This window comes from Cyclopterus lumpus, chromosome 17 (assembly GCF_009769545.1).
Source record: "Cyclopterus lumpus isolate fCycLum1 chromosome 17, fCycLum1.pri, whole genome shotgun sequence".
Taxonomy (NCBI): domain Eukaryota; kingdom Metazoa; phylum Chordata; class Actinopteri; order Perciformes; family Cyclopteridae; genus Cyclopterus; species Cyclopterus lumpus.
In genome coordinates this window covers 16,138,678-16,163,413 of record NC_046982.1, presented here as the reverse complement: position 1 = coordinate 16,163,413, position 24,736 = coordinate 16,138,678, and the positions used below count along the sequence as shown (strand labels likewise).

Here is a 24,736-nt window from a genome sequence, read left to right as displayed (position 1 = left end):
CGTAATCCATTGCTTTAATTAACAGTCTATTGCTGATACTGTGCAACTGTCCGTTATTTAATTTATGGTATTATTTCTTTGACACAAGTAGAAATATTAAATACAAAGCATAGACGGACAAAATGAGAGAACTAGTTCTGTATGTGTATGTACCATATGTCTCCAGTGGAGCCATTGTCGTCCTTTGAGCTTATCCTTGGGTCAGCAGAGATAGGAGGCAGCGAGGGCACTGGAGGACACACTGTGGACAGATGGAAGAGAAAGGAAGCAATAAGACAATAGCAGGATATGTGCAGGCCCTTTCCCTACTCAGCCTGACCGCTGTTGAGTCACTGGAAAACAATGTATTGTTAAATACAACTTTCCTGAAGCTCCTGTGAAAGGAATGCCGCTAATCTGTATCCATTTAGCGCCAGCTGCCTTAAGTTTGGTTATATATGATGTCGGTGTTATGGTTTTATTAGTTTAGTTTGAATAACTTTAGCACCACCTATAAAGAAACACTTGTGTAAACCACAGGATATAGTCACCGATGATGACGAGTACCCCTAACCCTGGCACACCACCGCTAGGCCTCTGTGACCAGGGCAACAGGTGGCCTCTTTCAACTATCACATAAAGTCTGTGTTAGGTAGGGATTAATGAGGTGCAGAGGGCAAGGATGTACTGGGGTAGAGCGTCAGTTCCAGGACACGGATTACTCCCTCTTACCTGTGTCAGCACAGAGAGCTGGTGGACAGGCAAGCATGCGTGCTCTTTTCAGGATGGACCAGATGCAGGGGAGACTGATGCAAAGACAGAACAGATTGTACCAACGCTGAGTCACACTCGGAGTGTCCGAAAGACGAGGAGAGAGTGGGTAGAGAGAGTGTGCGGGCTACACAGAGAGGGGAAAGAGGAGGAACAGGAAATAGTGCATTTTTCTAACTCCTGTACAGGATGGTATAAAAAAATGAAGGCTGGAAAGGTTAAGTTAGGCCGCTGCTACATTTCCTTCGACCTGAAACTCCCCCATGGCTCTACCCCAAAGCTATTTGCTTTCACAACACTTCAGCATTCACTGCCCAGTCCCACTTTCCTTGGTTTCCTGAATCAAACTTTAATCTATGTAAAAGGCGGCACCCACGTTTTTTTTTCTTCTTGCTCATACACATACTACTTATCTTTTATTCCCTCCCTTTCTCTTCCCTTATCTGGACACCTCAGTCGCAAAACTCTCGCTCGTTTAAATTCATAGTCATTGTGCTTTATAGTTCTCAATTTAAATAAGTCCTGGCTGGGGGGGCAGCAGGACGAATTACCTTTGGAGTCACGCCTAAAATACACACACACTCAACTGTCTCACAGGCTCTCAGAAAAAGAGGTTTTCGCTTTCAGTTTGGCAGCAGCCAATCGCATCTCTCCTCCCCTCTGTCTCCGTCCGATTCCAGGGTTTCACGCTACCCGGTGAGCCAATGGGAGACCGAGAGCGTGCCGGGTGACGACCAATCAGCGACCAGTTGCTATGTTGGAGGCAGAATCGATAAGGGGCTTTTTTTCCTCCTCTCTTTTTTACTAGCTCACATTATAGCTGGCTTATAGGCTGAAGGCAAGAGATCCTGTTGCCTGCCAAGCAGCATGTAGGCTACAGACTGAAGCATTAAACATACCAGCTCCACATTTTCTTTGAAACCTCTGTAATACCACCATAAATAGAAACTGTAAAAGTGTATATTGTTTATCTGTGTGAGTGTGTGTGTAATGTATCTTATACACACTCTATGGAATGTAAACCAATTTTGGTTCACAAGTGCATAACCCTTGTTGAGTTGTTGAGGTCATGGAAAAGCTAGAAAATTAAGGTGGAAAATTGTTTCCAGGCCTGGCTGGATTATGGGGAAATAGTGCACATCAAACAGTTTCACAATGAAAACTATGTTGTGTAAGTTTGTACATGAGCTTTTCTCTTCAGGTATTGTATTCCTCAATATCTTGGCAATCACTTAAGAATAGCCCAAGTAACCACATTTTTGATTACTTGCAGTACGCCCCAATGTGCAGTAGTGACATTCAATACCTGGAATGCTGCAGTAAATAGGCTATTGTACATATTCAACAAAATAGTTAGGATAACATTGAGGCACACAGAGATATACCTGCATATACCAGCTTAGGCGGGGATGGAAGATGATGTGCCCAGCTCCTTGAAACAGGTAGAGCAAGATACTGAGTCAATTCTGAAAGTATAACTTTCCTTTTGGATAAATGCTCTACAGCATGCATGGCATACATATTTACATTGTACTTTTATTTCTCAAGGAAGAAATCCTCACTAATGGTTTCAGCCGTAATAAACGAAGGGCCTCAGCGTCCCTCAACCTCTCAGGACAATCTCATTGTGGGAGTTCAGCTCTCAAATAGATTAAAAAGAACCAGCGGGCTCATGGCCAGCAAACCAATGTTGCACAAGACTGACTGAATGCAGATGACTGAGGAGCTTCCGAGTTCAAATAAAACGTCTGAAAGCATAATGCTGTATGCACATTGTAGGTAGTGAACTCAAGATAAAGAGGAAGTACGTAACTAACAAGTCCTGTCAGGGGAGGAGAGAAGCTTTGTCAATATCAGAAAAAATACATGTAAATGAGATAACTTTTGAAACTACAATGTATTTGTGATAAGAATGATATTGTATGATCAATACAAAAAAATTACCCTCATCATACAAAAGATATATTTACATAATAAGTTATATATAAAACTTCAACAGAGTACTTTTATTACTTGTAATGTATGATCTGGTTTTATTTAAAGCCAAGTACTCAGTAAATGTTGAACTCTAGCTACTCCTATAAGAACCCTCTGGCTGTCAGCCTCATCTCATGATGTTTTTCTTTCCTGGTGAAGGCAATGTCTAGCCAGAAGACAGAGCCCTGATGAAAAAGTCAGACATACCCTGCACTTAAAACAGAATGGTAATTATGGTGAACGCTTTCCATAGGATGACCCTCACACTATTTACTTTTTCTCTCACTACATGGGAGATTCTGGGAGCAAGGCAAACACTCCCATCACCACAATGGAGAGACATGATGAATGGTGAAAATAATGACAAGTACAAATATTGCTTATAGGAAAAGAGAGACCAGAGCCATTCCTAAAAAATAAAAAAAAAACATAATCACACACTATAACAGAACCTCTTTCACAAAAAGAAGTCTATGTCACCACATACAAATTCATTGTAGCACCTACTTATTAAAACCTGTTTTACAGGAGACACCTGCCCAGGCAGCATAAAGAACAAAGGGGAAATGAAATGAAACACATTCATATTACAAATGAAACACATAAAGCCTTAACACTAGGGATAACGCATAATAATTCTGAAGTTAAGGTTAATTCAAAGGATTTAACAGAGGGTGTTTTATGCATCTCTAGTAATTATATCAGTCATTACAAACAAACAACAACAAATGCCTAAACTATTTAAACACTGGACTTGTAGAGAACATGTGTGTCTCTCACTAGCTTAATTGAAAGGGGACTGTTGTCATACTTATAAGAAACCAATGAGGCTCTTGAATTACACATCGGCACGGATCACTTCACAACTGCTAAACATATGTAATGTGATTAACACTCAGGCCTATGTGGTAAGTGTCCATGAGCCAACATTGAGAAAAACATATTTGAGTTTTAAAAGTTAAAACACATATATTTTCCTTCCAAATGTTTATATTGTTGGTCTCCTATGATAAACATGTTGCCAAATTAAGTTTAACATGACATAGATTCAAGTTTATTCATAAAAAAATTCATTGCTGAAAGTATATCATCAAACAATAGTATATTATTATCATGCATATATGATATATATGATATATATATATATATATCATATATATATATATATATATATATATATATATATATATATATATATATAGTATTCATTGAAAGTTTTTGGCAAACAAATTAGGTTTTTCATTTTCATAAACTTTGTAGTTTCTCAGGACAGACAAAAAAACATAAGTCCAGATTTTCAAATTCCTCCCAACATATTCGGCTGCAGCGAGGGTGGACATGTTATTTATATTGGCTCACTCGGAGTCCATTAAAGCTATATCCAATAAGCTAATAGTTCAACTGAGATAATGGCAATGATGGATGTCCTTTAGGGAAACAGGACACGCTGGAAGTTTAACAATACAGGGCAGACCAGACCAAACGTGTAGTACAAAGGGTTGCCAGGTTGGCACATACCTTTGAGTTTTAATTGGGCAACGTTGGTGCCACCTCATATTCTCTAGTTCATCACTGGCTGTTAGTGTGAACACATTGCAACAGCAGGAAATACAAGTAAAGTGACAATTAAAAGACATTTTCCTGAAGCCTAACTTTTTTTTTAACCAGGTAAAATCAATTGAGAACCAATTCTCATTTACAATGATGATCTGGCCAAGAGGCAATAGCAACTGTCATAAGCGTTTTTCATTTTCACCTCAACTCCAAGTTGTGTGTGTAATAACAGGTTTCCAGCCTAATATCTAATATGTAAATCAAGTTGTTGTCAAGCCACTGGTTGAAATAAACTAGACTGCCCATTGCCTGATGTCTAAAACGCAGTCTTCAGTGGAAGAGGTTACAGCCAACACAGTGGAAGATGACTACATTTAAAATGATCCATCTGCTGGGGGCTAACTTCCTAAGAATACTATGATAATTAACATGGCAGGTTTTTGTGGGTTCTTGTCAAGGACTTCCATTTGTTAAACTGCTTGTTCAAAGGCGACATCGCCATCTGGTGTTGTGCGTTATAACAAACATGGCGAGAATTGTTAGGTAAACTGACGGGGAATAAAATATAGCAATCATTAAAAAAAATAATAATAATAAGCCATACTGTTGTGTAATTTAAAGTCATGTCTCCAAGGGGGTCAAACCGAGGGCCACTGTCAATACAAAAATGATGCAGATGCATTCAAATGCAACGTTCTCGATGATTGATTAGTTCAGACTGGAGCCAGACCAGTGCAGTCGATCCAGAAAGATGTGTTGACAGTCTGGAGGGCGACGGAAGTTTCCAGCATCCTCATCAGTAAACTTATGGGTAATTCGCAGCTAAAATCCAGCTGAATATCGACATTTGTTTTCTATACAAGTCCGTAATTGTGTTTAAGTTGACAGTGTCTGAGAAGGGATTGTTCGAGCTGTAACGCTGTTTCATTACGGTTCATTTGATTGAGGAACACGGTCGAATCCACCCCGGCAAGATGTCAGTTGGCTAGCATGTCTGGCTAACGGCGGCAGTGGGGGTCTTTGTTATAACCAATATGGCAACAGTGTATATACAATAACTTGGACTCCCCCAGTGTGCTTAACCATGAGACCGCGAAGAAGCCTTATGGCTCATTCTGTGGCCGATATGGCCAGACGTGTCACTGACTGGGTGTTTTGGGGGTTGGTGCCTCAGTTCGTGTGTCTTTCAGGTCTGTTTCATGCTGGACTCACTAAAGAGGAGGGCCTCCATGTTAACACAGACCGACCCCAGCTGCTATGTCCTATACCTCAACATCCACTGGCTGTGGTGGTGATGTTGCAGCTGACATGGCAACCCAGGCGTCCGAGCAGGCTCTGCTGGCCTCAGACCGCTACGCCAGACTCATCCTGGCCCAGATGAACAAGATGCGGCTCCGCACCGATTTTTGTGATGTGGGGCTGAGGGTTGGCAGCCGGGTTTTCAGGGTCCACAGACTGGTGCTCGCTGCCAGCAGCCCTTACTTCTCCGCCCTGTTCTCCGGGAGGATGAGGGAGGCGGATAAGGAGGAGGTGCAGATCCTCGGAGTGGAGACTGAAGTCTTTGACGTTTTGCTGGACTTCATATACACAGGTCTGCATCCATCATATATATTCATAGTATTACCTTCCACAAGATCTCTGTGATTTCATACCATTTTGCTGAGTGGCTATGTGTTCCCTTTCCCGTCAGGCGTGATCAGTGTGACAGTGGATAACGTCCAGGAGATGATGGTGGCAGCAGACATGCTGCAGTTGAACGAGGTGGTGTCTATCTGTGGAGAGTTCCTCAAGGGCCACATGGACCCATCCAACTGCGTGGGCATCTTTCAGTTCCTGGAGCAGATTGCCTGCATGGACATGTTGGAGTTTACTGAGAACTACATCCATGTTCACTTTCTGGAGGTATGATACAATAGGAGGCACTTGATGTTGTTTTATTTCTCTGACAGCACTCACCCTCTCGGGTATATGTGTGTGTTGCTGTCCAACTCTGTCCTAGATGTACCTGACATCTTTTTATTCTGTCCTTAGCAAACACCATCAGCATATTATCAGAATAGTTTTATCATTTATTTTGCCAAAAATTCTCCAAATCACACTGAATTTTGTAAAGGTTTGATGCTTTAAACTTCTTCCCTTTTAGGTGTGTGTCACCGATGAGTTCAGAGGCTTGTCAAAGGATCAGCTGGTGAGGCTGCTAAGAAGTGAAGAGCTGAGAATTGAGGATGAGTACCAGGTATTTACTGCAGCCATGGACTGGGTTCTCCAAGATGTGGCAAAAAGGAAAAAACATGTAGTGGAGGTGTTGGAACCTGTCCGCTTCCCTCTGCTTTCTCCACAGAGACTGTTCAAGTACATAGAGGGTGAGGGAAACATACTATTTCACATGTCCCTTTTATACTTTATATTCTTTTCGATTTCTGTTTACAATATTGCTATCAATTTGATTAGGTCATGCATGGTAAACAACATATTTAAATGTTTGACATTTTGACTATTTTTAAAGGTATTACAGACTTTAGCCTGCGGGTGGCACTGCAGACTCTGCTGAAGGAATACACTGAAGTCACAAAGTCTCCCAAAGAAAATAAACTGTACAGTCAGCAACAACCAGCCAAAATGAGACCCAGAAGAAAAGCCAGGAAATATCTCTATGCCATAGGTTATTTTCAAATATTGTATTAACCATTTTTGGTGAATTTTGGTTCCAAATAAGAACTGCCATTTAATCTTGGACTTTTACTTGTTTCCTGGTGGCAGGAGGCTACACTCGGTTGCAGGGCGGCCGCTGGAGTGACAGCCGGGCACTGAGTTGTGTGGAGCGCTTCGACACCTTTAACCAGTACTGGACCACGGTGTCGTCCCTGCACCAGGCCCGCAGCGGGTTGGGGGTCGCAGTACTGGAGGGCATGATCTATGTGGTGGGAGGTGAGAGGGCTGAGGCCGTCTTGTGTTTGTGTTCAAGCCAAAAAAATGAAATAACCTCAACATTCTTCAGTCTGACAAGGAATAATTTTGTTCCCACCAGGGGAGAAAGACTCAATGATTTTTGACTGCACTGAGAGATATGACCCAGTGACCAAGCAGTGGGCCGCTGTGGCATCTCTGAACTTTCCGCGCTGTGGAGTTGGTGTCTGCCCCTGCCACGGAGCTCTGTATGCACTTGGTAAATGACACAGTATCACCATTTTTAACCAAAAACCATTGCCCATTGACATGGCGCTCAGTTTGCCCGTCATGGTTAGTGCTACTCGGCCTGTGAAAATGGTCTCATAATGTCTTCTCTGGCTTCGCAGAGTTTTGTCAAGTCTGATTACATTTCTCCAACTTGACAAAGCTCTTCAGGAGTTGGAGCACAATACTGAGTGAAAGTGAATGTACGAGGTGAGAGAGGTTTATTGAAATATGCTATTGAGTTGCATTAAATGAAAAGTAGGATCTGTGTTGTTGGAGTTTAACCCCTTCCATCAACTTCAAGTCAGGATGTCTTGATGATCTTCTTTTTCTTGTCTATGTGGCTCTTGCAAGTCCTCCAAGAAGTAGTTATTAACATGATTTTTAAACACTGCTATACACTGAACTATAAATGTGTTGACTTTGTGAAAAACCAAAAGCTGAAATAAGTTATCTGTTATTATTTTAAAAAAAAGTAGATGTGCTATGCTTGTAGTTTGTAAAAGAAGAAAACAAAAACAAGCTGACAGAGCTGGAATGGGTCATGGAATGTTATCAATATTGGAAAACAAAACAACATGGGAAGTTGGAGAATTAACATGGAAAAGTTCAACAAAATTACTTTGTGAAATGTTAATACTGTAAACAGTGAGTGCAATTCAACCAATAACCAGCATCTTGGGGAAACGTCAGACAAAAAGCATCAGTGATGACTGTACTGTGCCTCTGTGGCAGGTGGTTGGATTGGCTCTGAGATTGGGAAGACCATGGAGCGATACGACCCGGAGGACAACAAGTGGGAGGTCATCGGCAGCATGGCGGTGCCTCGCTACTATTTTGGCTGCTGTGAGCTACACGGTCTGTTCCTCCCCTTTGGTTGAACATCAAATGTGCACAATCAAATTTAGAAGTGCTTTTCTCAGTGTTCACAATTTTCACACAAACTTACAAATGCCACTGAACTCCCCTTCTCACTTTGGTTTACTACAGTGTATTTCTCTGCTTTTCTCTGGACTTGTACTCTGTGACGCAACTCTAAACTAAACGCTGTTGTCTCTTTCCAGGGTTTATTTACGTGATTGGAGGAATCAGTGATGAAGGAATGGAGCTGCGTTCAGCCGAGGTGTATGACCCCATCTCCCGCCGATGGAGCGCTCTGCCCGTCATGTCCACGCGTCGGGCCTATGTGGGCGTCGCCTGCCTCAATAACTGCATTTACGCGGTGGGCGGCTGGAACGAGGCACTCGGTGCACTGGAGACCGTGGAGAAGTACTGTCCAGAAGAGGTGAAGTGGAACAATTTAATTCTCAGTGTTCTTTTATGTGTCCCAACAGTCTCCTAACCATTGTACTGGTCTTTCTACAGGAGAAATGGGTTGAAATGTCTCCAATGTCTACTGCTCGTGCAGGTGTGTCAGTGTCAGCTGTTAATGGGCTGCTGTACGCCGTTGGTGGCAGGGCCGCCAGCCGAGACTTCTCTGCCCCGGTGACGGTGGACTCTGTGGAAATCTATGACCCTCATCTGGATACCTGGACTGAAGTTGGCAACATGATCACCAGCCGCTGTGACGGCGGGCTGGCCGTGCTCTGATAGCCAGGAATATTCAAAATGTGGACATCCATATCAGCACTTGAATCATCCCAAAACTGCATTGACTGAAAAAAAGCTGCACCTTAAGAAACACAAAATTGTGTTTCTGTCAAGTAGGCGTTCACCCGATTGTAGATGTTATTTATACATGGATTAGACATGTCTTTCCGTTTTATTTGTCGAGAACATTTTACATTAATTGAAAATATAACAGCAGATCTGAAACTAGAAAAACGTCTTACACGACTCGTCCGTCTCTATTTTGAATTGACTAAATACCTTTACAGAAATATCAGTGGAAACAAAGATATTTTTCATAGCAGAGGAGTTCTAGCTTGGACAGTTCTGCTTCTCAAGTCGTTTCTTTTGGGATCTGTTCTTGGACAAGAAGTGAAAGCACTCTTTATTTTTTCTCCAGAAATGTTTGAAATGAGTGCGTTGCTACTTGAAAGATTTATCAAACCACTTGAGCCTGTTTTATAATGGAACCAAACTTCCATGGTAAGTGGTTCCTGTAAACAGCACACCACTGTTGTCCCACTAGTGCAGTTATCACTAATTTCCACTGGATTATTTTTGTATATATGATACTGTATATAATAGTGCCTCTTAATCAATATTTACACTCAATCGAGCAATTGGTTGTCCTGTCATTTCACTCATCAGTTTCACGTGACATTACTCAAATTTAGATTTTAACGTTCCGATGTCGAGATACACAACATCATTATAAGACAATGTCCATACCATTATGAAGAAATATTTCTTTAAGTTATCTCATGTTTCCTCTTTGGATGTTGGAGTTCATCACGGTTGCTGACTGACTGAAGTTACAGTATTTCCTAGCAATACTAATAGCATCTTTTATTGATTGCTTTTCAAACTTAATAAAATGGTAATGTTCTTTCTGGGTTTAAACTTCACCTACAGTACCTCTCTCCTTACTTTGGATAGTTAGGCTCAGGGCCTCCTCCAGTGTAACATCACATTGATTTTGCACATACAAGACAAACACATCTGATTTGACAGTTCAAAGACATTTTCTGCACCGTGCAAACAAGAACATGTTCTGCACCGTTTACGTAACCAATTAAAAGTCAGGTGTCTGAATCATATTGTAAACTAACAGATCGGTAAGGAGGTTTTTGAACAGTTAAAAATAGTAACTGAACTATACTGACTTGTATCAGTTTGGAGTTGTAAAAGAAAGGTATGCAAATAGTCCAATGTTTATTGTCCCCAAGTTGCATATGAAAAATTGCCATATTCAAACACATTTCAATAATGGTACTTGTGTCCATTCTTTTTACAGCAAAGAATGATTTTACAAATGTTTTCTGATAAATGTTTCATTTCAAAGTCTGTCTTGTTTTATATTTTAAAACTAGCTGGAAAATTATGTGCCTATTTTTCAACTGTTATTCAGCTTCTAAATGATATACTACATCTATACATGTCACACTTGTCCCAAAAGATATTAAAAGTGTTAGATGTGGTAAAAGTACTGTTTTGCGTTGGTGTGCTGAATGAACAAAGCAGAGTGTCTGTTTAGCTGCATCTAATTTCACAGTGTCCACTGTCCTCATACATTAGTTCTGAAACTCTTTGATCTTCTTCTCAGTGCAGAGTTTTTTAATTGTCAGGGTAGCCACTAGTGAGAAGGTGGCGACCAGAGTGAGGAGAGTTCGCATGGCTTTGAACCAGGAAGGGTAGCCAGGCAGCAGGGTCAGGTCATAGTGCAGAGAGAGACCCAGTCCCATAATAACTACCAGGGCTCCCTCTGCAATATTGTCCCTGCAGAGCAGTGCCAGCCAGGCCAGAAGGGACGGCACCACACTGTTGCCCAAGTTCATCCAGTCAGGCTGAGCAGGACTACCGACAGGGATGGCAACCCCCAGCGGGCACCTCCCAGGAAGGAGACAATAGAGTCTCCATAGACCACTTGAGCATATGCAGTTCAGGGTAGAAGGACTGTGTGGCAGCCATCAGGACAGGAGCAGACAGGAAAGGGATGAGTCCAGAGAATCCAAGGTAAAGAGCTGGTGAGGGAGCCTGGGTTAGGGCCCTCAAACTGAAACCCTCTTTGGCGTTGCCTCTCTCCGAGGTGCTTTGTGAATCGCTGTGGCAGAGACGAGAGACCGGCCAGCTCACAGGCCTGATGCTCACAACCTTGTGGGAGTTAGTCTAGATGGCATTAACTCTGAGGAGGCCTCTGGAGTGAAACAGCAGCTGAGTTCTTGTGTTTTGTGGTGCTCCGATTATCTGCTGAAGACATCTCCAAACTGGAAACTGAGAATATAATTATCATAGAAGTGCATTAACATCATTGCCTGATAGAAGACATAATTGTCAACTTGTTACATTTGGTGGAGTGGACAGATTCGAAGGTCTGGACTCAGGAATAAACATAATGACTTCTTGTTATAATGCTGTCACAAATAGTACCTCTGTATTAATTAGAAAGCAAGTTGCATTGATCAACAGTCAAAGTATCTTACTTACCCCAGGTATTGTGCGTCTTCCAGATGCAAATCTAATCATTCTCTATCTGAAAAAAAGACGTTATTCATTTGTAATAAAACACTCTGCATAGCACAAACAAACTGAAGTTATAGTTATGATACAACAACCACGGGCTAACGGTGGTGCTATTAACAGTTAGCATACATCATCTAAACCTGATGCAAAACAGAGGTATCCAACTGTAACAACCAATACAACCCAACTGTTGCAATTGACTAAATCTTACCCTTTAATTGTTTATTATTCAATCGTTTGCCACGGCCACTGCAGGGACAATTGCATGAGTTAGTAAGTACAAAGTTAATGTTAATTAGCTAAACCAAAGGTCGTTTGCAGGCTATGATTATATCGGTGCTCAACTACATGCCTGTCTCCGAACAAACTGAATGAAGGCCGCCTCGTGTATCGACTGATTGGGCTGTCTGTGGCGGGGGAGGTATTAAGATATATTCAAGATGGCAAAAAACCCTTATCCGTGCTACCAACACCATGTTATAGAATATATATTATTATTAAATATTTTAAAAACATCATGTCGAAATTCCACGTATGCACAAGTTGTTATATTAAAATGAAACATGATTTACACAAGCTAACTCTGAACCCTGTTCGACTTTAAAAACACCGTGAAACCTCGTAAGGTTGCATAATCCTGCCAGATCTTGAACGTAGCATCATTGAGGTTGTTCGAGTCTCACAGCGCCAGCGCCAGTGGTAAGCCCTCCGAAAATCCAAACAAACATCAATAGCCTTTTAGTAAAGAAGAGTATATTGAGAAAATGTGAAGTCTGGTTAATATATTCAGATTATACATATATACTCGAATCCCTCTCTATCGGAGGCGATGCTGCTCATGAGAAAGAACACGGGAGCGTCATGAAACACTGCAAGTTAGCGCGAGCTAGCGAGCTGATAAATGTGTGCTGCCGCTGCTAAGGTGGCCATTTTGAAACTGTGTTGTTTCCAAAGAAGCCAGGTCTGTTTACCTCTATTGTATGTACGTGACAGCTACCCAAATATACAGTTTCAGCCACCGCGAGCCACATTGAGTGCGTTGTTACGGTACTAAGCCCTCTAACCGTGTTAATTAATTTAAACTACGTTGCTGTTTTCGGTTTGCTGACGTTACTTAATAGGCTGGGTAACGCTATCTTTTAGCTAACCAAAAGCTAAGCTAATGTTAACCTGAGCTAAGTATCTAAGCAGAGTTAGCCAGTAGCAGTTGGGACATATCTGATAACGTTAACGGTATTGGTTACCGATTAACGTTTGGCTGTTTAACAACGGCAGGACCGTGTCGCGTCGTAGTTTATTTCTATGCACTTTAATGTACAGCGCCACTCGGCTAACGTCAGCTAGCTTTTTTGAAACGTGCATGTGACGCTTCTGTGTGTTGGGATCGATCTACTGCAGTGTGTGTGTACATGTCCACATGGTGTGATAATGTCGAACTGGGTGCTTTTGCACACATATCGTGTTGCTGTTATTCATCTGATAAGTGTTTTTCAGTGAATGCACGTTTCGGTTAATGTCTGTGCTGCACATTGTGGTCCGTGGCAAACTCATTGATGTTGAGCTGTTACGTCAGTTGGAATATGTTCACGAGTCCACGGTAGCGCCGAGTTTGTGCGCACAGGGATTCATTTCGTGGTGTTTCTGTTTAAGCTGTATGATGGTCGAAGGTGTCGCAAAGGTGAATAATCTCTGAGATAATACACCTCAGTTTCATCCAGCATTGATCTCGGTGTCTGTTCGGATGCGCCGCAGTCTGGGAGAAGTACCGAGGAAGAATTTGTTCGAGTTATTTTTACACTGTTATAAATAATTAATTTACCAAAGCGGGCGCAATTTTACAAAAGACTCAGCATACAATGTTTCCTAGATCACAGAATCACGTTTTTCCTCATGTCTCTCCAACTGTATTTGAAGTGTCTTTGAAGGCATTGGTTGTATCTTGAATGGGAAGCTATTTTGGAGTTTAATGTCTGACATTAGGTATTTGCAGTTACACAGGCATAATATATAAATGGAGGTTTCAGTTTAATTTCCCTGTAAGGCAAACTAAGTCTAATAAAACAGTCCGGCAATGTATCTGTTACAGAGAGATGTTGATTAAATGGACTGGTCATTGTGAAAGCTCTCTGTTACATTATGTATTTTTTGCAATATTTTCATCAGTGACTTGTCTGCCCCTTTTTTATAACAGTAAGGGTAAACTAAATATTAGAAACGCATCCCAATGCAAATCAACAGCCTCACTCACACAATTCCAAAATAAGCTTACAGCCAAATTATTACAATTTTCATAAAGGTAGGATTTTATTTTATTACCAGGACTGATGTATTAATTGGTATTAGTAAGCTAGGTGTATCACATAAACTGGCAGTGTAAGTATTTGTGTGTTTTTTTTAACCTGCAGCTGTGAGATATGTTTTTCTTAATTAAGGCTGTTATTCTTTATTTGCAGGTCCAGTGTGCAAATACCAGTGAACCCTCAGCAAGAAAACCGAAAATTGCACCGCTATAACTTCATGTGTGAGGAAAAAAACTCGTTTAAGGGAAGGAAAGACTCTTAACTATCTTGGATTCTCAAACGGATGAAAGAAGTTGATTGAGCTACCTTGAGGAATTCTCTTTGGACACATTTTTGCTGAAGAACTCTCTGGACTCGCGGAATACCTTTTGGACTTGTGGAAGATTTTTGTTAAGCTTTTGAGCTTGCATATCTATGAAATCAGAGCTATACCCTTTATCTGCTTCAATCAGAAAAGAGCATATCATTAAATGGGCATCTTACAAATGTGATATTAAACGTATAAAGATAAAATCGGCATTATAATGCATCATCCAGCAGCATCTCTATTTCACTAACCAAAACTCAAAATGACGGCAATGTAACATAGGGTCTTACTTCCTTCATTGTCATGTGACTTTGAACCTTGGCGCATTATTTTTTTCAAACCTGGACAGTCTTTTTCATCAGTTTAATGAGGTGAGCAGTAGTTCTCAGTGACCTCCATAGCCAATAAAAGACTGTCTCTGAGCTCATTTTTCTTTTCTGCATGTGGTTTAGTAGATCTTAAAATGATTCGTTAAAGGGGAGTCGACGTAAAAACATACTGGCACGCAGTGTGGCAGGATAACACCTGTCTGTTTCCTTTCATCTGGTGTCAAAGTGGAACTGCTACAACAACTGCTGTCCATTTTCCAGGGCAAACAACTTTGACAGACTGCTTTCTTTTATTAATAACAACACAACCTGGCTCTTCCTCACCATTGGGACACATCACCTGTCAAACCAATTCATTTTGACATTCAGCATAAAATCCAATCAGGTTTTGAGTCTTACTTCTGACAATAAGAGCTAATGGCTCAAATACATTGGTGACGGATTCAGGCCGCCTGGAAACAAAATTTGGACTGGAATCCACAGAATTCATCGGAGACGTGACCTCCACAGGAGCTGTCCGGGAATCTGGTTGAAGTAGGAGAACTGGTTCTTCCTAGACCTCCACACTTCTACTTTGAAATCTACTTCTTGCCCCGCCAGCTTTCTGGATTGCCCTTCCAGATCATTCCTGCGACCTGTTGACTCAATCTCTCAGTGTTTCATCCTGGACGAAGGGATCTGCCTCTGGGGAAAGGGGCTGTGCTGTCCTGGAGGAGGTGGAGAGGGGGTTGTCTGTGTGCTGCTCCCCGTCTGTCAGTGCACGCACTCTGTGATCAGTGCCAACAGGCCTGAGGAACCGAGCCCAGCCGGAGCGGCAGAGGACTTCAGAGCCACAGACTCTGGGGTAATTATACAGTTTCACCTGACTGCCTTGGCTACTGCAAACATCCATGCATGTACTCGATAGCCATGAAATTAATTGAAACATTTTGTGGGTAGCAGATTTTAATTTTCTCACATTTTATGCACTATGGCTTTAAAGGAAAATGAAGACATGACCCGTTATATAAATTGTTATTGCATACACAATGTTGTACAATATTACTTGTATTATGCTATACAAGATATTTTTCATCCAGGCTGTCAACCAGTGATCAGCTTCATGGGTACAGCTTCAGCAAGTGGTGCTTTGTTGTTTTCTGTTAAGAATAGGACTCTTTTTTTTTGGCTCTTGAGGGAGAGTGTTTGAAAAAACACTTGCAAGAAGTTACATGAAATCAAGAATGGTTGCGTGGGGAAATAATTGTATTCATGTTTCTGGGCTTGAATTTGATGTATCCGAGTTTTAAAAGATGGCATTCCTCCTGTCCTTTTCCTTTGTTAGATCCTGGCCATGAGGTTTGATGCCTCGATCCACTGACCGGAAACACTGGACCTAAATGGCGCAGCATGACTTTGTCCCTGCCTGGCTTAACTTCTCCACGCCCCAGCCTGCCAAGGTGTGTGTTTGTATACTGTATGCATTAAAGTGTGTGCCAGTTCATAACTGGAAAAAATGGTTATTGAAATGGACAGAGCTTGAAATTATAACTGTCAGTGTCACTGCTCTAACACTGTCTCAGCCTCAGGGAGTGACAGTGCAGTCAGAGTTCAGCAGAGGGAAGCTGAGATGTTGTGTACCTTGATGAGAGACTGATGAAAGAAAACAATTTTATTAACATCAAATGACAACTCTGTGTACTGGTTGAGAATTTCATGGCAGTTTTTTTTGTGCCTTTTTCATCCTAGCATTACTAAATCTGGCCTTTCTAAAAGCACAACTTTCAGGGACTTGCAGATAAATTAAAGGCCCCTGATAGACTCCAACAGGAGAAACCACAATCACTGAAACATTTTGCCTCTTGTGAGTAAAATTGTTTGCGGGGCGGGGGTGCAAATGAAGACGAGTGAATGTTGTTGTTGTATTGATTTGTGTTTTCCTTTATTTTAAAAAAAAAAAAAAAAAAAAAAAAAGAGCTGTCCCACGGTCCATCTGAGATTCTGAACGTGTAAACTGTAAATCAGGAAGTTGCTCAGTTAAGTGCATGTCTCTGTATCCAAGACAAGACAGAGAAACAAGTCACTGTCCTGCTGACGGATGACTTCATCTCAATGTCATCTGTCTTCAGGGATCAACCTACATCCACTTGCGACAGTTCATTCTCCTACGTCATTTTTAATCGTATTTCTGTATATTGTCTGTGGGAGTTATAAAAAAACATCCTTGAGATGATGCTGACGATCGGCTGAAGGTCTAATTTTATCTTTTAACCTCCGCTTATATTAAGGATATGATTCAGATGGAGCACAGCTGTGTCAGTGCATTGACTTCAGGATCTCTTCCATAGAAGCACATTTTCTCATGATGGAGCATTCCAAGATGTTTTCAGTTCCTAAGATGTCTTTTTATTTCATTCACTAAGAATAGATCCACACGGTGGCGGGTTTCCCTTTGAGGTATTGAAGGTCTCTGAGGTAGTAGTAAGAGAGGAACTCGTATGGAGAGAATCTCTGCTAGTCTACGTTTCTTCACAAGAGGATGATGTAGAAGAACAAAAGTATAGTCCTGACCTTTAGTTAAGGATACATTTTCTGTTCTTTTGTGTTGTCAGTTTAACCTGGTGTGTGTGATTCATTGTCCAGTCTCAGTGAAAAGTCCCACTTTGACTGACTGTGCCCTTTCTGTCCTTCTCCAGTCCCCTGCTGCCAACCTTGACAAACAAGGTGAGCCCCACCACCACAGAGACGGCAGAAACGCTGTGAGCCGCCGCCGCCACAACTCCTCTGATGGTTTCTTTAACAACGGCTCCCTGCGCCCTCCAGCAGGTAACGGTTCAGAGCAGTTTCCCTTTTGTTGTTAACCCTGGAGCAAAAATAATGAAACCGTGATGAGTTTAACGGATTCATCTACGATGTTGTGCTGCCACTGTGTTGTGTAACAAAAGCATATTTTAAAGGCTTTCTTGGGAAATTCTCTAAGAATGAAATCTGTGCAAATTGTCCCGTCCTACAAGCGCAACAGAGATGAGGGAAATGTCAATCAAGTCCAGTTTGTACATATCAACACAGAAGAGGTGTAATCAGACACACAAGTGGAAACACCTGTGTGGGTGGTGTAGGGCCTTTTTAAATGTATCTTGATTAAAGACCAAGTCCGTTAATTAATTGTCTAAAAAGGTTGGATGTTTCCTGGCGAGTGGCTCGTTTACAAACAATCCATTACACCAAACTACATGTAGAGTCTCTGTTGACCAGATTACCAATCTGATTACAATCCGTCTTGATTTTTCCCAACTACATGAAAATCATGGCAAGCCTCCACCTGTTAAGATGGTGGTGGTACGGCACCTGAAGCTGTTTTGGTAACTGCCAAAAACACCAGAAGAAGAATGAATCCTGCGCTTCTGTTACAACAGTAACATTTATGATAGCTTTGGCTAACAACAAATCCATGAATGAATTGTAGTTGTGAACTGGATAAGACAGTTTTTTTTTTTTCATCATAGTTGCTAACCCGCTAATCACCCATGCATATCATTCAGTGGTTGAATGAATCGGAGATCAGAAATCTAACAGCAGCTCGGTGTGCCTTGTATTTTGATCGTCTGTGGAGAAAAACGGCTAATTTCAGTTCTCAGGACAGAGTGAGAGCGGCGGATGCATTTGCACTTTTTCGGCATCTGGCTGTAATGTGTCTCAAGCCACTACCTGAGCTGGTTGATTACAAAGACGCATCCTAAACACTTTATTTGTCCGAGCTGGTCATTGTTACAGGTTAATACATTGACAGAATTGGTTGTGTGAAGAATGAACAGGTAGAATTTGGAGACTACTTGAATAGTCTCTTATTGAGCTTTCAGGGTACAAATAATGCTGGTTAAGTTTCAAACATTAAATTAGTTTTGCCAAGTAATAATAATATAATTCTTCTCATTGTGTAAAGATGATGGCAAGCAGCAAACTTCTACTTTAAAGAGGACTAGAGGTCAGCAGACAGGTGGCGTTGGAGACCTCTTCCTTTTTTGAGGCTTTCTTTGACATGTCATATATCGTCTCCCTCATTCCAACCAACCGGTCTCTCTAGATTATGGTCATTATTTGGTTTCATATCAGCGTCTATATATTCCACGTAGACGTTGCTCTGCTGATGTGTGGACATGCGGTTCTTTGTGTGAACTAAGAATTGTCGCAATGTGATGCCCGTTTATTTTTTCATCATATTTTCCTTTTGTGAAATGATGCTGAAGATCCAATAAGCTGCTGTGTGGTTTGGTGAAATATCATATTCTATCCAACAGTGTTTTGTCTCAGTTTCGGCAGCATTGTTCTGGATGACTGGTTTTGTTGTGGTGATCAGTTGCACAACCAGGATGCATTTAGGTGCAGTGGCAAAATGCAAACCTGTGTGTCAAGCAGTAGTCGAGTAATCAATAAAGCTTCTCAGATGTCTCACTGTCGTCCCTCACTTTACCTTTTTGTAGCTCTGTAAAGCGGAAAGGCAGCTTCATGTGTCTACTTACTTTTGGTGTGCGGTACCAGTCAGCCAAGAATTCTGACCTCGTGGTTTGGACGCTATCTGCTGGTATATTTTCATTGTAGGGCGGTGAGCTGAAGTGTTTCGATTCATTCACTCAATGGCTGGTTCTGTATCCTGTAGGTGCTCTTGGTCCTTCACTTGAGTTTGTTGTGCAAAAAGCATGAACACCCCCATGAGCTATCAGGGACTTCCAATGCCAGTGTGAAATATTCTGCTGCTCAGACCTTTTTTTTATTATTTAGTTTCTGGTAGTTTTAGTAACTTTCTTTTTAGTGAAATGTAGACAAGTCTCAATGGACTTAATAGATTAGACTCAATTGCATGATGAAGTTGACTCATAAGGATTGCCACATTTTTCTGCCTACCTGTTTTCAGTGTTATGTTCAGAATAAGAGGATTCAAAGTCGAAATAAAAGGAATATTTAAAATGATGAGATAAGAAATGATAAATATTATATTTTTTTGTGTTTTTTTGTTAAAGCCGTATATCACTGGTATTCAGCACTTACGCACGCATAATGACATCATTCCTATCTGCTCTCTCTGGAGGCGACGGATGGCAGCAGCCCTCTCTGCTTCTGAGGCATGACTCGGTGGACTCGGGGGTGGCCAAAGGAGGGCATGGTGGGCTGGCAGGGGGATCCTGTTGGAAGGAAACGCCCAGCTGGCATGGAGCGCAGCGGGGTGCCCAGGACGGCCACCACCACCAGGGACGCCACCCCAAACGGCTAGGAGTCGACAGGGACAGGCAGGTGGGGCACCGGCAGCGCAATGGCAACTTTCATCCCCGCAAGGGAACCTCGTACCAGGACAAGTTCCCCAACGAGGAACGCAAAGACGGCAAGGACGACAAGCTGAAGTTTGTGGAAGAGGACTTTGTAAGTAGATAACCTTGATGGAGTATTCTTAAACATGCCGCTGACCTTAACATCGTTTTTTTAATGCCTGTTGCTCTGTGGAATGATAAGATACTTTGAGTCAGTGGCTAAGCGATATGGATTGTTTAATAAAGAGGTTTCCGAATTCAGTCAGCTCTGAATAAAGAACGTATTTTTATGACAATTGCTGTTTACACTGCACTAGACCGTAAATCATCAAAACTATTGTTAGAAACATTTTCCATTTTCTCCCCACATTTACGACGTGATACAAAATGTAGTATATTACATCACAAGAGTTTCCCTTCACTGATCCATCAGGCTCAATCCTGTCCGCAACAACAAGCTCAGACTCTTAACTTGAATATACAAAATGTGAATGCTACGATATTTAATGCACGTGTTTCTCTTTTTAGCCTTCACTCAACCCTGAAACGACTGGAAAGCCTGGGACTCCGATGCGAGCAGTGGCTCCCCATGCTGGAGTGTGGGGTAAGGGCGCCCATTCCAGATTTGAATAAAGAAGAGACTGTTAAAATATTTAAGCTCTTTTTAACAGTTTCTCATCCTAAACTTTGTAACATTTCCTCACTGAATATGTTCCAGAAAACCCCCCTAGTGGCAAACAGATGGTGTCCAAAATGCTGGTCATTAAGAAGGTTTCCAAGGAGGATTCCAGCACAGCCTTCTCTGCTGGGTTCGCCACTGCTGGCATCTTGCCCATCAATGGCAACAAAGTTCCCATTTCAGGCTCCAGCATCTACAAGAACCTGGTCCCTAAGCCTGCTGTGGTGTCCACCAAGGTAGGATTGCTGTGATGTCTCAAATTATTTCAACAGCTTAAAGATAAGCACCTCTGTATTAAATATCAAGCGTTGGATGTATTTCAATGCCAGTTGTGTAGTTGCCATGCTGAGATCGAAGCCATCTCTTTGTTTGTGAAACAAATATGTCCCCTTTGTTCCAGAGCACCCAGTGGAAATCCAGTGGTAGAGAGATCATTAAGTCTGGGCTTCACATGCCAGGCCGAGATTCAGTCTTCACCAGCCCCGTCTCTGCAGCCAAACCCAGCACCCCAGTCAGTGCACCACAGCACAACACACAGAAAGAGGTAGAAAAAGGCCGAAGGAATAACTTTGTCTGTCATTACAACAGACATTCAGGACATTTCCAACCCCTACATGATGCAGTAGTTTACTCCGACTTCCTACTAACATGTACAACTGCACAGCAAGCACACTTGTAAAGTTTAAGTGTAGCATTGTTAAACTCTGAGCTCTTATGGCTGCATGCGTGGCTGCTTGAGTAAATCACAGGTTTTATTTAAGCAATAAGGTACTAGAGGCAGTACTGTCGTCAATGTACTGTTCAAGGGTGTTGTACTGTTCAAACCCTCGAACAGTACAACACTGTTGCCTGCGACATTAGAAATAGTAAGTAAATAGTAAGCTGCACAAAATAGTTGTAGCCACCAAATGTTGTGTATCGCATTTCAGTAGCCTAGAGAAAATAGTCCCTGTATGTGTGGCTGTCGCTATGCAACAGACAAACAGCATTGGCAACATCACATTTGTTAGCCTAGCTAGATCTTGCACCATCTCATTCATTCACATTGCTTATTTTATAGAAGTTACCATTAAAATGGCTCGGTGTTGGAAGTGCCTTCTCCAGCAAGGATATCACTCCAGAAGAAGAGGGCTTTCAGATTCATGTCCACTCACTGACATAATTTATCTTGCTTCCAGACAGCATTAGAGAGAGTTTGCACCAAGGTGTGCTGCTCAGCCAGTGATTGCTTGATATAACAGCTAAAGGTCGCGCAAAATCCACCTGTTATTTTGAGTGCGCACTGATATGGAACGCTCAGATAAATGTAAACGTGTGTACAGGACATTATGGCTCAATACAGTACACCCTTGTGCTTTTAAACAAGTCTTTAATATGAAAGATTTCACATTTGTAATACCAGTATGTATGTATGTATGTGAGCCACCTCTGTCCATAAATCTGTGTGCTGTAAACTGAGGTTTTCAAATCAAATAGCAGCTCTAAAACGAGGCACTTCCTGAACGCCTATGGCGGCTAGCAAACTGTTATAAGAAACTCATCAGAAAGTAACGCTGAACATGCTGAATGGGCAAAATGACTACTGCAAATGTTCACTGCCCAACTGGATTTCATAGTTGATGAATATTTGTCGCAGTTGAAAAAAAATAATGTTGAGTCTCTTCTTTTAATGGCTTCTGCTGGTCCCTCTCTTCCTTCCTGTGACACCGTCACTCCTACAGCACCCTTCCAGCACGACTCCACCCATAGACATTGCCCCATCGAGGCTGAAGCTAATGCGGCGCGGTCCGGACCGCAAGAGTGAGTTCCTGCGAGCTCTGAAAGACGAGGGCACTGGAGAGATGGTGACGAGCAGCAGCCCCGGAACATCGGGAGAAGTAGGCAGCAGTTTGACTTGAGTTTCATAAACATCACACAGCGCAGCAGTTAAAGAGACGAGGAAATGCTTGTGACATGTTAATTTCTTTTATTTTTGTTAATGTGAATGAATGAGGGACATTTCATGTACCAACTGTCCTTAAGTGCTGACTTCAACTGCTAAATATTTCACAGAAACAAATCTAAACGAAAAACAGACCGGTTGCTGCATTCGACTGTGTTGCTGTTGGAATTGCTAAGTAAATGTTTTTAAGTGTGTTGTGTTGCTGTGTGAATTTTTTTTTCAGGGGGAAAGCAGCACCCCCGAGCCCAAAGTCTACAGCGAGGAAGTCTGCCACGAGAATGGTGTGTCCTACTCCCTCAGCGACTCTGACACTGAACACCTGTCCAGTTCCCTGGAGGCAGAGCACAGGTAGGTCACCGCTAACAGGCTTCTACACACAAACACACACTCTTGTCACTCTCTCACAACAATCAACTAAGCAGAAAAGTGCTATGCTTTTTAAGGTTGCTGAAGGCCATGGGCTGGCAGGAATACCCAGACAATGATGACAACTTCCTGCCTCTGACTGAGGACGAGCTGAAAGAGTTTCAGACTAAAACTGAACAGGTGAGCTCAGATCACAGAACTTGTTACCGGAACACCTTGTGTTTGTTTTGGTCCTAACTCCTTGTGTCCTTTTGACCAGCTGAAGAGGAACGGCATGCAGAGGAACGGAGCTCTCCCAAGGGCGCGGGGTGTGACCCTCCACTTCACCCCCTGGAGGAGTGTGGCCGAGGCGAACGTCGAGGAGGGCTCCGAGTCCGAAACCAGTAGCAGCAGCCAGACCTCTGACGACGACGACTGCATCAAATCCTAACGTGGCTTTACGGAACAAAGAAAAACATCGACACAAATGCCAACAAAACATCCCAGCAAGCAATCCCCCCTCTTCCTCTCATCTCTGTTTTTAGAGCACCATTTTGAATTTCTTTTTGTTTTTGATTTTTTGTTTTTTGTTGTCATTCTTGCACAAGGGAAAAACCAATCATATCCCAGTGAAGGGGGAGATTCCTGCTCCGCCAGACGTCGTTTTCCCTGCGTTTCCTCCTTCACTGCAGTCCCGGTCCTCTTTGACCCCCACCTTCCCATCCCTTCTTTTTTCTTCCTCGCTTTGTGGAACTGACGTGTTCATCAAGAAAAGAAGGGCAATGAATGCACACTTGATTCTGCTTTAAACAGACTAACTCATTTCATTGATGATGCTGATGACACATTATTAATGATATTAATAAAAATTGGTTCCTGACAAGCTGATATGTTTCAATATGAATCTGGCTACTGTGGTGTTTGAGTCAACATGTGATTCACTTTGTGTAGATGAGTTTTATGAATGAAGAAGATGATGAATGTTCACTAAAATGCTTTGTAAAGATGCAGCTACGTCCCGCCAAGAAAACGTTTTCCACTAATATTATATTTGCGGAATATGCCTGGTGCCTATATTTTGCCTTGCTCCAAGAGGGATTGTAGCTTTAAGAAAGGGCAGCTCCATGATGTGTTGATATGTGTGAGACTAACATAGACCAAAGCCATGTCTTGTTCGTGAGGTTGGTCTTTGAAAATATTTCTGCAATGAAATTTATGAACAAATTTGGTTGTGGAGTACAAAAAAACTGCTGATTTATTGGGATTTAATATATTGCAAAAGTTGGACCAGAGCCCTTAGCACAGTGCATATGTCTGCTATGAAAATGTTGCTCTTTTAAAGGTGTCTAAGTTCAATAAATGCAATTTAGGCAAAAAGATTTTTCTTCAGACTGTTTGGCTGGTCATGGCAGGAAAAGCAAAGCAGAAATGAATAAACTTAACCATTCAAGGCTCTCAGCCAGCTCTGTTTATGGGTCCACTGAGACTGAATATTTGATATTTCATACTTCCTGATTTGAATGTCTTCCAGGCTTTCCTGTTTACATTTTTTTACGTCTACTTCCAGCCTTTCACACCAGGCAGTCAGGTCCCTGAGGGGTGACATTGGGATTGGGCCACGGACCAGTGTCCCCCCTGAACCCTCACATCACCTGGTAACTGGTTGAGTGCAAGAGGCTGAAAGGGCTTGAAATGGTGTAAATACAAATGGGACAGCACTGCCATGAAAAAAAAAATTCTTTAAATTATAATTGCTCTGATTTCATGTGTTACATCTTTAATTTCCATGCCCTCATTGGTAACTGCTTGTTTGACCTCACATTGCTATGCATTGTGGGTAATTTCCTTAGGCAAAATCAGCATCTAATGTTGGGTCACAAAGGGCTCTAAAGGTCTACAAGTCTCAAACACTCGACAATTTGACAGCGGGACAGAACTAAACCCTCAGACTTAAAGTCTGTCAGGGTGG

At 42.0% G+C, this 24,736-nt stretch overlaps 3 protein-coding genes across 8 annotated transcripts; 2 read left to right on the top strand and 1 right to left on the bottom strand.

Moving 5' to 3' along the window:
* The first annotated feature begins 4,991 nt into the window (after window positions 1-4,991).
* On the top strand, window positions 4,992-10,549 carry ipp (intracisternal A particle-promoted polypeptide). The gene is made up of 10 exons (XM_034556028.1): window positions 4,992-5,092; window positions 5,456-5,872; window positions 5,972-6,183; window positions 6,425-6,644; window positions 6,788-6,943; window positions 7,042-7,209; window positions 7,310-7,447; window positions 8,191-8,313; window positions 8,520-8,740; window positions 8,821-10,549. Exons 2-10 carry the CDS (start codon window positions 5,539-5,541, stop codon window positions 9,043-9,045), a joined length of 1,797 nt encoding a protein of 598 aa, XP_034411919.1. The 5' UTR covers window positions 4,992-5,092; window positions 5,456-5,538; the 3' UTR covers window positions 9,046-10,549.
* A 78-nt stretch (window positions 10,550-10,627) lies between these two features.
* LOC117746365 (transmembrane protein 69-like) lies at window positions 10,628-11,586 on the bottom strand. The gene is given in 4 exon segments (XM_034555443.1): window positions 10,628-10,936; window positions 10,939-11,001; window positions 11,004-11,229; window positions 11,548-11,586. Coding segments are annotated over 4 exon segments (630 nt in total). The 3' UTR covers window positions 10,628-10,634.
* A 619-nt stretch (window positions 11,587-12,205) lies between these two features.
* gpbp1l1 (GC-rich promoter binding protein 1-like 1) lies at window positions 12,206-23,671 on the top strand. 6 transcript variants are annotated; one of them, XM_034555765.1, is made up of 12 exons: window positions 12,206-12,282; window positions 14,037-15,363; window positions 15,844-15,958; window positions 17,195-17,324; window positions 19,585-19,913; window positions 20,330-20,405; window positions 20,520-20,716; window positions 20,881-21,024; window positions 22,202-22,357; window positions 22,646-22,770; window positions 22,866-22,968; window positions 23,048-23,671. In XM_034555765.1, the coding sequence occupies exons 3-12, from the start codon at window positions 15,899-15,901 to the stop codon at window positions 23,216-23,218; spliced, it is 1,491 nt and encodes a 496-aa protein (XP_034411656.1). In that variant the 5' UTR covers window positions 12,206-12,282; window positions 14,037-15,363; window positions 15,844-15,898; the 3' UTR covers window positions 23,219-23,671. The 6 variants fall into 6 exon arrangements, with proteins under 6 accessions (XP_034411656.1, XP_034411658.1, XP_034411661.1 ...); XM_034555767.1 differs by having other exon boundaries at window positions 12,265-12,544; XM_034555770.1 differs by lacking the exon at window positions 12,206-12,282 and adding an exon at window positions 12,289-12,561.
* Window positions 23,672-24,736: the final 1,065 nt, after the last annotated feature.

Bases quoted from the DNA above. Each gene is read 5' to 3' on its own strand.
- ipp (XM_034556028.1), top strand. From the start codon at position 5,539: ATGTCCTATACCTCAACATCCACTGGCTGTGGTGGTGATGTTGCAGCT. The intron at 5,873-5,971 runs GTCTGCATCCAT...CTTTCCCGTCAG, and splicing joins GCTGGACTTCATATACACAG to GCGTGATCAGTGTGACAGTG. The intron at 7,210-7,309 runs GTGAGAGGGCTG...TGTTCCCACCAG, and splicing joins CATGATCTATGTGGTGGGAG to GGGAGAAAGACTCAATGATT.
- gpbp1l1 (XM_034555765.1), top strand. From the start codon at position 15,899: ATGGCGCAGCATGACTTTGTCCCTGCCTGGCTTAACTTCTCCACGCCC. The intron at 17,325-19,584 runs GTAACGGTTCAG...CTCTCTCTGGAG, and splicing joins CTCCCTGCGCCCTCCAGCAG to GCGACGGATGGCAGCAGCCC. The intron at 22,969-23,047 runs GTGAGCTCAGAT...CCTTTTGACCAG, and splicing joins TTCAGACTAAAACTGAACAG to CTGAAGAGGAACGGCATGCA.